Below are 16293 nucleotides of genomic sequence, written 5' to 3' on the forward strand. Positions count from 1 at the left end.
TTTGAACAAAAGGACTTAATAGACACCTTCAGAATGTTCCTTCCACTCAACAACAGAACACACATTCTTCTCACTACCACATGGACTTTTCTGCAAAATAGGCCACAAAAAGCATGCTTAAGTCAGTGCTAAAGAAGCAAAAGTATTCATATATAGTATTAGATCATAGTGTAATGAAACTAGAAATCAATTGCAAAAGAAACCACAGAAATTATTCAATCATTTGGAAATTAAACAATATAAGCAATGAGTCACAGAAGAAATCAAGGGAAAAATTAGACCAGTGATGGCAAACCTTTTAGAGCTTTCAGTGATACAGTCTTCTGTGACATGCATGCCATTGGTTTGCTGCCACTTAATTAGGGAGTTCCTAGAATCAAACAATAATGCCAATACAAAGGAACAATATCTGTGGGACACAGTTAAAGCAACCCTAAGAGGGAAGTTTATAAGTGTGAATGCCCACAGCAGAAAAACAGTGAACCCAAATAGATAACCTAATAATGCACCTCAGGATCCTGTGAACAAGAGCAATCCAAATCCAAAGTCAGTACAAGGACAGAAATTATAAAGATCAGAGCAAAAATTAATGAAATTGAGACTAAAACAATACAAAGAATCAATGGTTTGAAGAGCTGGTTCTTCAAGGTAAGACATAAAATTGACAAACCCTTAGTCAGTTTCTCTAAAAAAAGGAAAGACCCAAATCAAAGAAATTATAAATTAAAAAACAAAATCACAATTGACATTACCAAAATCCACAAGATTATTAGTCACTGCTTCAAAAGCCTACACTCCAATAAATTAGAGAATTTGGAAGAAATGGATAGATTCCTAGATACATATGTTTTAACAAAACTGAATCCAAAAGATGTAAAAGCCTTGAATAATTCAATAATAGGCAGTGAAATGGAAGCAGTAATAAAAAACTTGCCAACTGAAAGAAAACCCAAGATGTGATGGATTTACGATTGAATTCTACAAGAACACTGGGGAAGGTCTTTCACCAGCACTCATCACTATTTAATGACATTGAAAGGCCAGGCATATTCTGAAGTCTTTCTAATAGAGCAAGAGAGACCATTTTCTTTTTTTTAACTCCATATTAAGAGAAGTCACTTAAATTCACTTAAGCTGTAGTTGACCTCACTCTTCACCCCCTCCTCTTGGTGAGTTATCAACCCACTTAAAGGAAATCATAGTTATACAATGGAAACAGAAGAAACAGGACAAATTGGGAAGTAGGCTAAAAGTTACACTGCAGTGGTCATCTGGAGTCTGGCTGTCTGACAGCTTCTGGGAGAGGCAGACTTTGTGATAATTGTGTGACATTCTTGTAAGATTCCTGAAAATGAGGTAATGGTTACTATGGATACCTAAAAAACATACTTAAATCAAAGGTGAGACCAGGATAGATGTGGACATCTCTGGCTCCTGGTTAGAGAGTGTCCATCAGCCAGCTCAATAAAGCTTTGTTTTTTCCTCCCTTTTCGGTTTTTTTGTGAGTGCCTATCTCATTGAACTCACTTGCTGTATCAATTCTTGGAAGCCAGCATTACCCTGATTCTAAAACCAGGCAAGAATTCAATTGAAAAAGAGAATTACTGGTGGGGCAGGGTTCCTCTTCTCCTTCCAAAGTAGCGAGGCAGCCTCAGTGGTCGGGAAGGTGCGGTAGGGCTCCCACAAAGCTTATTTGAGTATACTGCTGTCAGGCATGAATATCCAGTTTTCCTTAAAGTCATTCAGGGTTCAACCTTATAACTTTTTTTTTTAAGAATTATTTCATTGTTTTAAATTGTACATATTTATGGTGTACAGTGTAATAATTCAATACATGTATACAATACCAACCCTTTAGTTAAAGTTATCATTGTCTATCTTGAGGGTGCATCACAATAACAAATAGAACTTTATACAGTTCTACAAGTTATTGTTAAGGTTTGGACCCGAGGTCTCCTGGGGCTTTGGAAGGTGATTGTGTGATGGATGGGGTCATTATACTTATCAGTGGATTGATCCATGGATAAGTTCATAGCTACATGTGCTGTGAGAAGGTGGGGCCTTGTCATAGAGGTATATTACTGACCTGGAGAAACAACATCAGCTAAAAACAGTGATTTATCAAACCACCATTCATAACCATAAGCAAAAACTAAAAGCTAGTAGTGTGGAATAAAACCAAACCAAACCAAACCAAGTCAGGCTTTCGAAATGGGGGACACATTTGAGAAAATAGACTAAAAATGGCAGAATAAAAGAACTTTGAAAAAACAGATTCAGAGCTTTATGAGAGCTGAGAAAATGTTATTTCCTTACAACAAGGACATGGTGATGTAGAAGAACAGGCAAAGAGAAATGAAACATTAGAAATGGTAACAGCAAGACAGAGTATACACATTTTATGTGGAAAATTCCTTTCTCCCTGACCTCATTTCCATGTAGAAGAATTTCCATTACAATGGAGCTCTTGGCCTCATTCCATCTCCTCTGGCAATGAGTGATATTGTAAGTGAATTCTGGAGAAGGAAGATGCCCCTGTGGCTTGGTCGCTTCCCAGTCTCGGCCGTCTCTGCCCGGCTTCAGAACATATACATTCTGGTCTGCTCACTGCCATTCCAGGAGAAATCCACCTGCAGGGAGGAGGGAAGTCTGTGATCTTGCAAGTTGGAATGTGATTAGTTAGATAGATTTAATTCAGAGATAAAGAACAGGAAGTCACGAGAGGTCACATATCAAAGCCCTGGCCTCAAATCAGCCATTTTTTCAGTAAGAACGTCTATATTTTGATCTGTATCTAACTAACTCTTTCATCAGTTGCCAAGTGAGGAAAGATATGGAATATTTTCTTGAATGTCTAGAACTCCAGTGTGTAAACTGAGAAAAATAACTGAGCAAAGCTGAACTGAGGCAGGGTGAATACTGTCTTTCTGCATACTACTCTGGGAAAATTCCTTGAGTGCAGTATCTGTCGTTCTTTGTTTTCCAGTGAATACGTGTAGACTTAGCCAAGAACTGATAGGAGACGTGGAGGGGAAATACAGGCTCTCCAGAAGGAAGGAAAGGAGGCAATGGAGTACTTGAGTAAAATCACTATCAAGAAAAAAAAAAAAACCAGTAGAAAGTGTCCAGAAGCTAAAAACTCATGTTTTAAGTCATACAATGCTCATTAATTCATATAATAAAGGATACATACCTAAATAAATCCTGGTTAAAATTTCTGAACTCCAAGAGAAGAGGAATTCTGGCATATATTCAAAGGGATTTTCCTACAGACAAAAGCTAAACCATACTGGCTAGCATGTAAATGTCATTAAAGCAGGGCATTTTGTCTGTTCTCTTCACTGATTTGTCTGGCCTTGTGCATTCCTCAGAAGAGTGCCTGTCACATGGTAGACACTGAGCAGATATGCCTGGATGAACTAACTTCATGGATAAGTCAGTTTCCACTTCTCATCTGACGTCATGAAAATATTGCTTTATATTACTTCAGGAAATTTGTTTGCCTTGCCTTTTATATTTATAGATATAGTCCACAAAAACTGGTACTTGTGAGTGCTCTAAGATTAAGCTTCAAGTTTTATTGTTTTTCCATATGCATATTCAGTTGTTCTAATGTCACTTAATGAAAATATTCTTTTTTCCACATTGCTTCATAGTGTTATCTTTATCATATAATAATTGACCATCTATGAGTGGATGTTCTTCAGGGATTTTATTTCTATTCATTGACTCAATTGTTTAATCTTCAATATTACACATTCATAATTGCATGAAAGTAATTCTTGATATTTGGTATAGCAAGTCTCTCTACTGCATTTTAATCTTTAAGAGGGGTATGGATATTTTGGCCATTTATATTTTTGTATATTTTAAAAATTAAGCTTATCAAGTTGTACAAAATCACCTATCAAGGTAGTATTGGAATTCTGTTAATGCTGTATAGAAATTTGGGTGAGAACTAAATTCTTCATGTTATTTAGCTTTCCAATAAAATCAGTTTTTTCTTGTTTACTTATGTTTTAAAATTTAATACTTTATGATTATAAATATTTATAGATACAGTGGGATATTTGAGTATATGTGTGCAATGTGTAATGATCAAAGTAGGGTAGTAGGTATATTTATCACCTCACATTATTTATCTGAATATTTTGAAATATACAACCAATCATTGGTAACTATGGTCATTTATAGTTCTATAAAACACTAGAACTTACTGTTCTTAACGAATGTTATACTTGTTAACCAACCTTTCTCTATCCCCTCTTCCTTGTACCTTCCCAAGCCTCTGGTAATGATTTTAAACTCTCTGTCCATGAGTTCAATCTTTTAAGCTTCCGTATATGAGAACACATATTATTTGTCTTTCTGTGGCTGGTTTAACATAATGTCCTCCAAGCTCATTCCTATTGCTGCAACTGACAAGATTTCGTGCTTTTATGGTTTAATAACATCTCGTTGTATTTATACGCCACAGTTTCTTTACCCACCCATTCATTAAGAGCCAATTTCTTTTAAGAATATTTTATGGTTGTTTGTGTAGGTCCTCTGTTATTTGTTAGGTTTACTCTTTGACATCTTATTTTTTCCATGCTATTGTAAATACTCTTAAAATCATGTCTGCTTTTTACAGAATTACAGTGAAATTTCACACACTGACCTTGTACTCACTAACCTTCCTGTATAAGTACCATGTGCTGATTCCTCCACTGGAGCTCTATTCACCAACCTTCCTATGCTCAGTAATTATTCTAATAATTTTTCAGTATATTTTTGGATTTTCTAAATATACAATAATGAAGCAACAAATAATAACTAATTTCCTTTTAATACCTCTCATGCCATATGTCTCTTTTTCTTGTTTTATTATTATATGTTTTTAACACAAAGAATCATTTCTACCTTGAAGTAAAATTAGATTTTTTCATGAAGGACTTTGTATGTGACATATATGTCAATATGACATGTAAATCAGTTTCCTAATAAAACTTGGTGGCAATAGTCATCTACAGATGAAATTTGAATATTCACAAAAATAGAACATACTCCTACAGGAAAAGACTTCCTTTTTGAATTTAGAGGAGGGCTACAAGGAGGTTGACTATTCCAGACAAAGCAAAAGTTTGAGCAAATGAACTGGGTGCAAGGACTAAGAACTTTCATGAAAGGAACTGAAAGAACACCAGAGTAGGACCACAGTGAAGGAAAGCTGGGGTGTCCTGTGATAGCACTGAGAATTAGGCAAGTTCACGTCATTCAGAAGAGGCTTGGGGCTGGGGATTTAGCTCAGCGGCAAAAGCGCCTGCCTGGCAAGCGCAAGGTCGTGAGTTCAGTTCCCGGTACTGGAGAAAAACCAAAAAAAAAAAACAAAAAAAAACAAAGAAGAGGCTTCTATCATAAGTATCTGAGTATATACCTGGCCAGAATTTTCCACCATTGGCCAGACATTTTCACACTCTGTTTACAATGAATCATTTTACTCTTGTGAAAGGTGTATAGGAGTAACTATTATTTTTAAAGTCATACCAAGGCCCACCTTACTCAGTAAGATGCTGTTCTGATTGCTGCAATGAGTGAAAAAATGCTTAAAGTCTCCATGAAAAATCTCCATGTAAAAATTGTACCAGCTTGGCACTTGACGTGTTTCCAAGAATTTAAGGGTATCTTCCCCGCATCCCAGATGGCCTTAGTTAAAGTAATGGAGTTGTGAATTGTGAGTGAACATCAGCAAGAGCAGTACTAATTTCTATAAGTGAGGGAGTGAAGGAGGACACTGTACACACAGCTTTTCAAACGTTCATATCAATTATGTAAGTATGTATACACAGGACAGCTAACATAGTTGTACTACTGTCTTCTACTGCTTTACTGAAGGAACAGTTAATGGTTACTTGTTTGATTGATCTTACATGTCTCTGTTGGTTTTCCTGAGAAACCACTTTAAAGATATCAGTACATAATACAACAACCATGGTTAATTTCCTACCACTTTGTCTGTAGATCTGTATTTTTTGTATTGTTCTTATGCTATTTTATAAATAGATGTCTATTTGTTAATATGTTTTCTTTCTTTTATTTTTAAAATAAATTAAAAAAAACCTGTTCATATCAGTGTCCGTCCCCACCCCTAAGATAAGGGGATAGGCTCTGATTGGAAGTATAACGTTCAAGTAACCTCATAATGTTAAATGCCATCAGTAAAACACTGGAAAAAAGAGTAAAGTGATCCCATCAAGATTAGGAATCGATAAAGTCTAAGGAAGGAAGTTTAAACAGATACTATAGACTAAGGAATAGATCTGAAGGAGGGAGGAGATGGATGAGTGCTTTTACCATGAGGAAAAAAATAGACGTGAAGGTTGAAAACAAGAAAAAAAATTGAAGCGATGGGACCATTTTGGTATATGTGGGACTCACATACAAAAAACAAGGTATAGTGAGTGATTACAGATGCAAATGGAAGAATTGAACCGAGTAGACCCCTGGGGGTCTTCTGAGTTGAGTTATGTAACATGAACTTCATTCTTTAATTGTAAAGGTAAGAGAAGTTACCATCAACTGTATTGGAAGATCCTGCTGGTCACGGGGTAGGCCTTGGAGATTGGCATCAGTGGGAAAGCTCTTCAGAGAGACTGACCAGTGAACAAGCTCTTCTGATGACCTGGGAAGAGATTACCTTGGGTTGGACTAGAGTAAAGTCACAGGAGATGGAGAAAAAGATCTGGTTCACAGTATTTCTAGGATATAAAGTAAAGAGCACTTGGTGACTGATTGTGGTTAGGAGGGAGAGGAAAGAGGGAAGAGGAAAAGATGATAGGTTGATTCTAAGCTTCTGGGTTGGGTAACAGAGTCATTTTTATGACCATGAACAGTAGTAGGGAACATGACTCAGATTGGGAGACAGAGATAATAAACTTAGTTGACACTGAGTTTATCAATGGGCTACATGTTGAGTTTGAGGTGCTAGAGGAGCTCCTACATCCAAAGCTAACACCGTTCTTAAGTTTAGAAGAGTGTTCTACCACATCTAGGTGATAGAAGCCATGCAAACAAATGAAATTGCTCATGGTAGCTGTACAGAGGGAGAAGACAGAGAGTCTACCTGCATCATAGCCTTGAAGCATGTGAGAAGTACAGGACAGCAGCCTCTCTGCTAATCTCATCCTGCTCACATTTACTTGTGTGCAATCACTTTGGGCTCCTAAATGCACACTTAAGAAATGTGGAGCTATCGATTCTTCCCATATTGCGCACTTCACCCCTTCTGCTCACATGCAAGCATATCAAAAGAGCTGTCTCCATCTACTTTTCCCTTTCTTCCCAAACTAGTCACTGCTCATTCTGCAGCATTAAAGAGCATCTCCGCCAACACATTTAAGCAGTTTTCAAGGTAACCCATGAGCTTATACCTTACTTCTAAGCCATTTTGTTTCTCTGACACTATCCCAATTGCATTTTCTCCTACTTCACCGGCTCTTCCAGTATTTCAAAGAATAACAAATATTCCCTGGAGAACTGCCAGTGTCTTATTTTTGATATCAAACTGAAGTTCAGTGTGGTTAGTCCATTAGTAATTGATTGTAATTAGTCACTGGGCCCAAGTCTGCTTCCTGACACAGCCCTACACTCAAATCTCCATGCCTCACCGTCTGTTTTCTGGAGGAACAGAAGAGGTGACTGGCAAATAAATAAAGGGCAGTTTGAGATGGATGGAAGAGTAGTACTGGCCTGTGATCACAAGACTGCAGCTCCCCAACGTGACCACAAGAGGGCAACATCAAGAAACGAATGGCTATCCTATTCCATCACAGTTCTGGATCTCCTTGGGTGGTGTGCTCTGAATGACAGCAGCAGTAGACTTGCCTGTGCTTCCAGCCGCTCCCCTGACTCCATTCCAGTAGCTCTTCTTTTCCAGCCCTGTTATTTCTCCTCTCCCTTCTACCCTGCCCCCACCCCAACTGGCCTCAGAAGAATTGGGTAGGATTCTGGCTCAGTTTTCCCTAGAGGCTAGAGCGCAGTTAAGGTCCCAGTTTGCTCCTTGGCAATCTTCATACTCCCCGAGGGCCCCAGAGAAGATACAAGTGGGTGATGCCCAGGCCTGAGGCACTGATTGCAAACGTGCTAGGCTTGGAGCAGGGACAGGAGGGAAAGGAGGTTTGTCCTGGCTTTGGGAAATCTGAGGATTGGGCACTGCATAAGGAAGCTGGGCCTTTGATAACACCACCCAGCTACTGGGCCAGACCTGCCAGCCAGCAGCCTTTCCAAGTCATAGTAGCCCGGATCGCAGACTGTGTCCCGTGACTTGCCCCAAGAGGAGTTTCTTCACGTCTCTCTGAGGCATCTTCCAAGCTTTGCCTTATTCCTTGGCTAGAGCTGCCCAGTTTATCCTCCTACCCTGCACTTAAGAAGCAGAGAGCAAGGGGAATTAATTCGACTGGGGGAAAAAAAAAGTAAAGTCCGCGCACACACATGTGTGTGTGTGTGTATGTGTGTGTGTGTATGTGTGTGATGACTTGCAATGAATGGGGGTGATAGATAATGAAGAAAGAAATTGAGAAGCTGGGCTGGAAAGTTAAGTTGGACCCATGCTGTGAAGAGCCTTGTATGCAGATCATAGCGTTTTTACTTGTCCTGAAGGCTCAGAGAATCACCTGTATCTTGCTAAACACGCTGTGTGGAGGCAGGAGTGTGGAAGGTGGGTTGCAGTAGACTGGGTTTGGAGGCAGAAGGGTGAGTCAGAAGGGTCTCTACATAGTAAAGGCGGACGGATTGATACAATGAGATGGAGGGAGGGAGAGCGTGGCAAATAAGAGTTAAGGCACCCGCAGATTAGCTCAAAAAGCAAAGTCATGCACGGAGGTGAAAGGGCAGATAAGTCAAGATGGGGCTAGCTGTCTGCCCTGACTTTGGTGACCTGCGTGCTGGGTGGTGCCTCCCTGAACTCAGTACCAGAGTGAAGGCACGGCTTTGGAGGGGTCTTATTTGGGGAAAGATGAGTGAGAGTTGTGCCGACTACTCTGGTGGACATATCAAGCAGGTGGTAGTTTATCTTTCTGGATCTCAGGACAAGAGCTTAGGGCAGAGAGGTCAGGAGGAAGCTGGGCCAGTGTGATGTGATATCAGCAGGAGAGAGGGTGGAGGAGGAAGTGTGCCTCTGACTGCCAGATAGTGAGGACTGCAGCACTGCATAATTCTCTCCCCAGACCTGGAATGCGTCCGGCTTCTGTGTCCCACCCCAGCCAGTACAGTTTATTAGTGCTGCTCATGTGAGCCTTGAGAGTGCCTGGTGGCAGATTTGGTTTTATACTTTGCCAAGGAGTGGAAAAGATCGCTCCGTCTCACCAGATTGCCCCACTCCCAGGATATCCAAACAGCTTCCGCCAATTTTCTCTGGTCTTGGGGTGGAGGTTGCACCTACTTCAGATGATTATATCAGGGAAGTTTGAGAAATGACACACAGTCCCTGTCTTGAAATCTAGTCCCTAGCTGAGTCTGTGCCTCCTGCTCTAAATCAGATTATAGAGGGTCTCAAAGTCAGCCACATACTGAAACTCTGACTCTGGACCTGAGCCTATCATAAACCTGACCAGAAGAGCTAGGGCTGTGGTGGAGACCTCTGCACACCTCTCCACCCTGGTGGGGAGCGGCTAAGAGTGATGGCCTGGTCGACAACATGAGCTTTGAAACTAAAGGACTTTTTAAAATATGTTTTATGAATGGGCATGTACGCATTGAGACTAAGAGCACTAGAATTGCTTTGTATAGCACTGGAGCCTTGGGGAGTCAGGATGAGATCTGGGGTATTTAGGGTGGTGTGTATAAGAAGAGTCAAAGTTCAGAGAAGCTGGGGTTCGGAATTACTAGAAATATTTAGTCTTGTTTGCTACTGTTACTGTTCCATTGCCTTTCCCTTAGAAGCCCTTTCTCTTCTCTGAGACATGACTTAATATTTCTTTTTTCCTTTCCTAGACCCTGGATTTGGGATGCGGAAATCACAACTCTTGGTCCCTATCATGGCCACTCCAAATGGAACACTGGTCCACCCAGCCCATTTCCTGCTGGTGGGTATCCCTGGTCTGGGGCCTAACATACACTTTTGGTTGGCTTTCCCACTGTGTTTTATGTATGCCTTGGCCACTCTGGGAAACCTGGCCATCGTTCTCATCATTCGTGTGGAGAGGCGTCTGCATGAGCCCATGTATCTCTTCCTGGCCATGCTTTCCACCATTGACCTCGTCCTCTCCTCGGTCACCATGCCCAAGGTGGTCAGCCTTTTCCTAATGGGCATCCGGGAGATTGAGTTCAATGCTTGTCTGGCCCAGATGTTCCTTATCCATGCTTTGTCAGCCATGGAGTCGGCTGTCCTATTGGCTATGGCTTTTGACCGCTTTGTGGCCATATGCCACCCACTACGCCATGCTTCTGTGCTCACGGGGCCTGTTGTAGTCAAGATTGGACTGGCTGCCTTGATCAGAGGATTTGTGTTCTTCTTCCCACTGCCCTTCCTCCTGAAGCGGCTGTCATACTGCCGAACACATACTGTCACACACTCCTTCTGTCTGCACCAAGATATTATGAAGCTGTCCTGTACTGACACCATAGTCAATGTGGTTTATGGACTCTTTATCATCCTTTCAGTAATGGGTGTGGACTCCCTCTTCATTGGATTCTCCTATATCCTCATCTTGCGGGCTGTGTTGGAGCTCTCCTCTCGAGGGGAAGCACTTAAAGCCTTCAATACCTGCATCTCCCATCTCTGTGCTGTCCTGGTCTTCTATGTGCCACTCATTGGGCTCTCAGTTGTACACAGGCTGGGTGGTCCCACTTCCTTGCTCCATGTGCTCATGGCTGATATCTATCTACTGCTGCCACCTGTAGTCAACCCCATTGTCTATGGAGCCAAGACCAAGGAGATCCGCTCAAGAGTCATCCATATATTCTCACGGGGTGACAGGTGAGAAGGACACCCACCCCAGTGTCCTCAATACTGCCAGAGAGGAGAGAATGAGGGTCTGCAGAATGGCATGGTGATTGGAGCATCCAACCCAGTGGGCTGTCGGCTTTCTGTTATCTAAATAAATCTTTTACCTCTGTCCCCAGGAATGAGTCAATACAGAATTTATGACCTTGTCTGCACAGGCCATTCCTAGAGAACAACTGCTATAACCCTTCTGTTAGAATAGCCTGCCCTTTTCCCTCTTTCCCAACTAGAAAATATGCACAGCTTTGAAATGGGAAGGCTCTAAATGCCACAGCTCATAATTCCTTGATGTATGATTTATAGTTGTGCTTGCTCCCATGTCTGTGTTGATGCATCTGTGTTGGCTATAAAACTTATTGTTTATATCCAAAAGTGGTGACATAGTTATAAATATGAGTTCATGAAAGTGTTTTGTGTAATAACCGGAGGGACCTGTAACAGGAGAGGAAGTAGCCGACATGAAGTGTTTAAGTTTCATTATGCATGTGCGTGTGTTTTGTGGAATCTGCCAATGTGCATCACTGTAAGTGTATGGGGTGTAATGGTTGTAGCTATGGTGGGCATGTTTACATAGGTATAGTAATGTGTGTGTTTGCCCATGTGTGTGCAAGAGAGTTGAATGAATGAATGAGGATGGAATATGTGCCAGCTGTGTCTTGATGAGTGTGGTAGCTGTACTGTGGTGTACATATGTTTTATGTTTTGTTTCTGCTTATACTTTTACTCCATTTATGTTGTATCTGAGAGTTGGTATGTGACAGGCATCTATGTGAAAATGTTGCTCTGTGTATCTGTTTGCTGGGCAGTGTTTTTATGTGTATCTGGTGAGAATGTTGCCTGAGATTTAGAAACCTAGATCTTTTCTTGAGATTAGAAGCATATAGAATGTAGTGCACATATGTGTGGACTTTGTAGTATTGGGAGGGTTGTACCTGTTGGCATGTGTAACATTTATCTTAGAGTTTGTGTCTATTGTGAAAACCATTTTTGATATGAAATTTTTTGTGCTGCACATATGCCTTTAGACACATGTGGGTGGAGTGCAGTGTCTGAAGTGTGTGTCTGTGTGTGATTTGTTTGTGATTGTATTTTTGGGTCTGTGTCTGATACCTATATTCTAGGGCACTTTTTTGTATATCAGCTATAGTTCTGTGACACAAGAATGAGTATAGGTTTTGCATTTGTGAGCACTGATTGATGTATGATGTCTGTATGATTGGGGAGAGGGGATTAAAGAGGTCTAACCATAAGTAGCAGGAATAACTTTCCATGCTGAGAGACACGCCTGTAAGAAACCTGAATCCTTGGTCTGGGCTCTGTTTGAGGGTATGCCTCTGTCTCTGGGAGTGCAGACAAGCACAGGACTTCTTTGTTCCATCTTCTCAAAGGCCAAACTATATTTTCTACATTTTAAGCGCAAAGATTTTACCACTTTTGTCATCTTTTCACACCTTCCTTGCCTCAGGGTGTTTTTACTAAAAAATAAATAACAAACAGGTTGAAAGGTGCAGCCATCCCAATACTCCACAGTCCATACATCTGTACAGAACGTTCCATGTGTTATTCTACTAAGGCATCGGCCTCCCTAAGGGCCTATCTTCCTTCCTCAGAAGCAGGTCATAGTATCTTCACCTTCTTCTTCCCTTTTGCTAGTTTGCCAAATATACTTAAAAGGGCCTGGGGGCTGGGGATTTAGCTCAGCGGCAAAAGCGCCTGCCTGGCAAGTGCAAGGTCGTGAGTTCGGTTCCCGGTACCGGAGAAAAAACAAAACAAACAAACAAACAAAAAAACAAAATACTTAAAAGGGCCTGACTAGAGGGAGGTTTTGTCAACCTTTTAGGGAGAGCGTGGACAAGGTGAAGACAAATACATGACTCTGCTAGGCTTTGGCATCTCCTACAGAGCACTTCCCTGCAGGTACATTCTATTTCTAGCTCATGAAATCAGATAAGAAACATTCACATTCATAGAACTACAGGTCGAAAGCAGTGTATTCACAGATTCATTTGAAGTAGAGGAAAGAATCCTTAAATGGGTCTTTTAATGGCATGATTTATATTTACAGTGATGGCAAAAATTTGGAGCTTTCAGTGATAACAAGTAGCTGGCTGCGGCACATGGGCCATAGGTCACCACCCCTGGCTTTTTTTTTTGTTTTTTTTATTTTTGTTTTTCTTCCGGTACCAGGAATGGAATCCATGACCTTGCACTTGCCAGGCAGGTGCTCTGCTGCTGAGCTAAATCCCCGGCCCCACCCCTGGCTTATAACCTCTCTAGATCTCATTTTCTCTTCTGTATAGTGTGAAATTACAATAGCAGTGATGTTGCGAACATCCTTTGTAAACAGTGAGGTGTTGTAAACATGTAATAAATGATCACAATTATTGTTGTTCCATTGTACAAGTTTTTGAGAACAACATTCACATCATGCTCTATGTTGATGGTGCTCTGAAATTTTGCAGTGCTTTACCAGTGTGGTTATGTATGGCTATCCTCATTTATTGTTACTAATCAGAAAATCTCTTGATAAGTTTTTTTTTTTTTTTTTTTAAAGCTTAAAAGAAGTTGAAATTATTATTTTTTTGGGGGGGTTTGGGTTTGTTTTTTCTCCTGTACCAGGAACTGAACTCATGACCCGCTTGCCAGGCAGGTGCTGTGCCGCTGAGCTAAATTACCAGCCCCCTGAAATTCATTTCCCATTTTTGGGAACCTGATTTATAAGTGAAATTCAAAGAAAGCAGAACCCTGCCAAGAGTGTGCTTTGGACAGCTAATATCTCTATCAGGAAAAGAGACATTGTTGGGTGGGAATTAGATGGGGTACAGATTATGATCACTGGCTTTGATTTGGGGGTCAGTTTCTTAACCTACTAAACTTCAGACTCTGTAGGACGGTTGTAAGGATTAAATAGGGTTATAGCTACAAATATACATGGAAAATAGAAAGTGGTCAAAAAAATTAGTGACAACAATTCTAAGTAATCAAACTGCCAAAATGAGGCCTGCTAATTTCATCCTAGGAAACAGTATTCAAAGTACAGTAGTCCTTACCTTTCATAATAAACTCATCTGCCAACACCAGAAATTCTTCACTGTTCTAGGCTGAAATGTCACTGGATTTAGATTAGCTTGTGGCCTTCTTATTTGGGAGAGTCTGGGACAACTCTGAGTTCTCTAGAATCTCTTTACTTGGATAACTGCTGGGTCACTGTTGCTCTGGGGAAGACAGGATCTAACTGCCAGACTATATCAAGAGCTTCCACAGTCTCTGCGCTTCCCTCCAACATAAACACAAACGTGTATAAGCCAACTGGATGCTTATCCTGCTGTGATAGATCTTACATGATGGATATCTATTTATTTTTTATTATAGAATTTAAACGTCCATGTGAGAGTGTGTGTCTCTCCAGAGGGTGGGGATCACATCGCATGCTTTGCTATGTTTTCAGAACCTGGAACTAAAGGTGCAGGATGTCTATTTGTTCTCTTGTCCCTTTCTTTATAAATTATTTCATCATCTCTTGTTTCTTTCCGTATAAATTATTTTCCTTAGTTTGTCCTGTGTTGTATGAAGTCTAAACAGTACCTTCTTCAGCTGTTAGTGATCAGCTAAGATCTATACAAAACATTCTATTTCAGATAATGTTTCTACTCCCAGTTTACAGTTAAGCAAATCAAGCCTCTGATTAGTTAAGTGACTACCTAAGGTCACATAGCTGCAACCAGGATAGTGCTCACTGTCAATTTTGTCTTCACTTGAACCTAGATCTGAAGATGTTGTCACCATGTGTTAAAAGGTACAAAAACTTCTATAGGTGAGGCAACCTGAGGACTATGCCCTCATGGTGTACCCCATTTCTGTGTGACATCTCCACCTGGCTTGGCCCAGGAAATGGCCTTTTGAGTATCTATATGTCTATCTATCTATCTATCTATATCTATCTATCTATCTATCTATCATCTACCTATCATCTGTCATAATTAGAAGGCCTCCCACAGCCATCTTTCCTAGGGCAGATAATTTTTCAAGTAGTACTCACAAATTTTCTGTTTTGCTCTTAAGAGGCAAAGGGGATCCACATTCTCTCCCTATGCCCTTACTCTTCCCAGCCCGTCAGTTAGCAGATACAGTAGAATGGTCCACTTACTCTTGGAAAAACATTTCTGAGTAGTTTTAGAGGCCACCTGAGAGCTGTGTTCCTTTACTGTGGCTTTTGCGGAGGCTCGTGTTTACCACACTTATCCCACCTGGGATTAAGTTTATCTCAAAATTTATGCTTACCTCTAATCTTCTAAATCGATTCTTTCCTTAGCTTTAGGAAGCTTGCTTACAGGCATATACTGATCAGTAGTTGGTTGAATTTTTGATGAAGACTTTCTACTTATCTTTGGTGTTCTCTCTCCACGTGTATCTCTCATCTCTGACACTTTACCTTCAAATTATAACTGGGTTGGTCTTCCTGAACCCTCAGTTTATCACCTCAACTCAGGGAGTCCTCTGGATTCTGCCTGGATTCACTTTGCCTTTGCTGCAAAACTTCCTCAAGGCTGCAAGTGGGTAAGCTGCAGATCATATTCATTTACCTTGTCTCATTGTCCTTCATTGACTGATGCCCAGGATCTTGCAAATTATTTTATGTAGCTCGTCTACCTTTTCATTTGTTTAGGTTGATATTATTTCCTGTCATTCCATCCCAGATGGACATAGAAATCCCTACGGAACATTGAAAAAGTCTTTGCATCTTCTAAGCTTATGGGGGGATCAATGGAGGCAGCAGAGATATATCTAAGGTGATGGCAGAAAATGTCAGCCTGCAAGTTCTACAGGGACCAGAAGTTCTTGTAATCAGTAATTTTGATGTGCTGTGAGTAAGACTGGTCTTGTTTGACACTATCTGTTTTTATTGAATTAGCATGCCTTACACTGTAAATTCATTACAGTGATACTGATAAATTAAAAATAAGGGTAAACCAAATACAAGTCATGATGCTTTCTTTATTACAGACATAGTTTTAACTTCTTTCAAAATGTAACATATTCAGTTTCACATTCAAGTCGTTCTCTAACTGTCTAAAAATTCTCTTACTATTTTTGCCCTTAAGAGACACACCAGATGGTATTGGTCTTATATGGCTGGGTTGAGGGTAGCAAAGGTTAAAGAATAAAAGTCCTTCCCCCTCAGTCAGAAAGTTAGTAAATTAAGGCCAGGGAATGGGAGAAAGTGTCCTTGGGGACCCGTGTAATGAGTTGGCCAGACACAGGAGCCTGAGCCTGGGAGACAAAGAAGCCCTAGGACTTTGGGAAGGGAGGCT

The 16293-nt window shown here is 40.7% G+C and overlaps 1 protein-coding gene across 1 annotated transcript; it reads left to right on the forward strand.

The window, feature by feature from the left end:
- The first annotated feature begins 9983 nt into the window (after positions 1–9983).
- On the forward strand, positions 9984–10958 carry LOC102016583 (olfactory receptor 51D1). The gene has a single exon (XM_013511717.1). The coding sequence runs from the start codon at positions 9984–9986 to the stop codon at positions 10956–10958; it is 975 nt and encodes a 324-aa protein (XP_013367171.1).
- Positions 10959–16293: the final 5335 nt, after the last annotated feature.

The sequence above is a fragment of the Chinchilla lanigera genome, unplaced genomic scaffold, assembly GCF_000276665.1.
Source record: "Chinchilla lanigera isolate Chin_1 unplaced genomic scaffold, ChiLan1.0 scaffold00013, whole genome shotgun sequence".
Lineage (NCBI taxonomy): Eukaryota > Metazoa > Chordata > Mammalia > Rodentia > Chinchillidae > Chinchilla > Chinchilla lanigera.

Coding starts and splice junctions, on each gene's coding strand:
- LOC102016583 (XM_013511717.1), top strand. CDS start 9,984: ATGCGGAAATCACAACTCTTGGTCCCTATCATGGCCACTCCAAATGGA.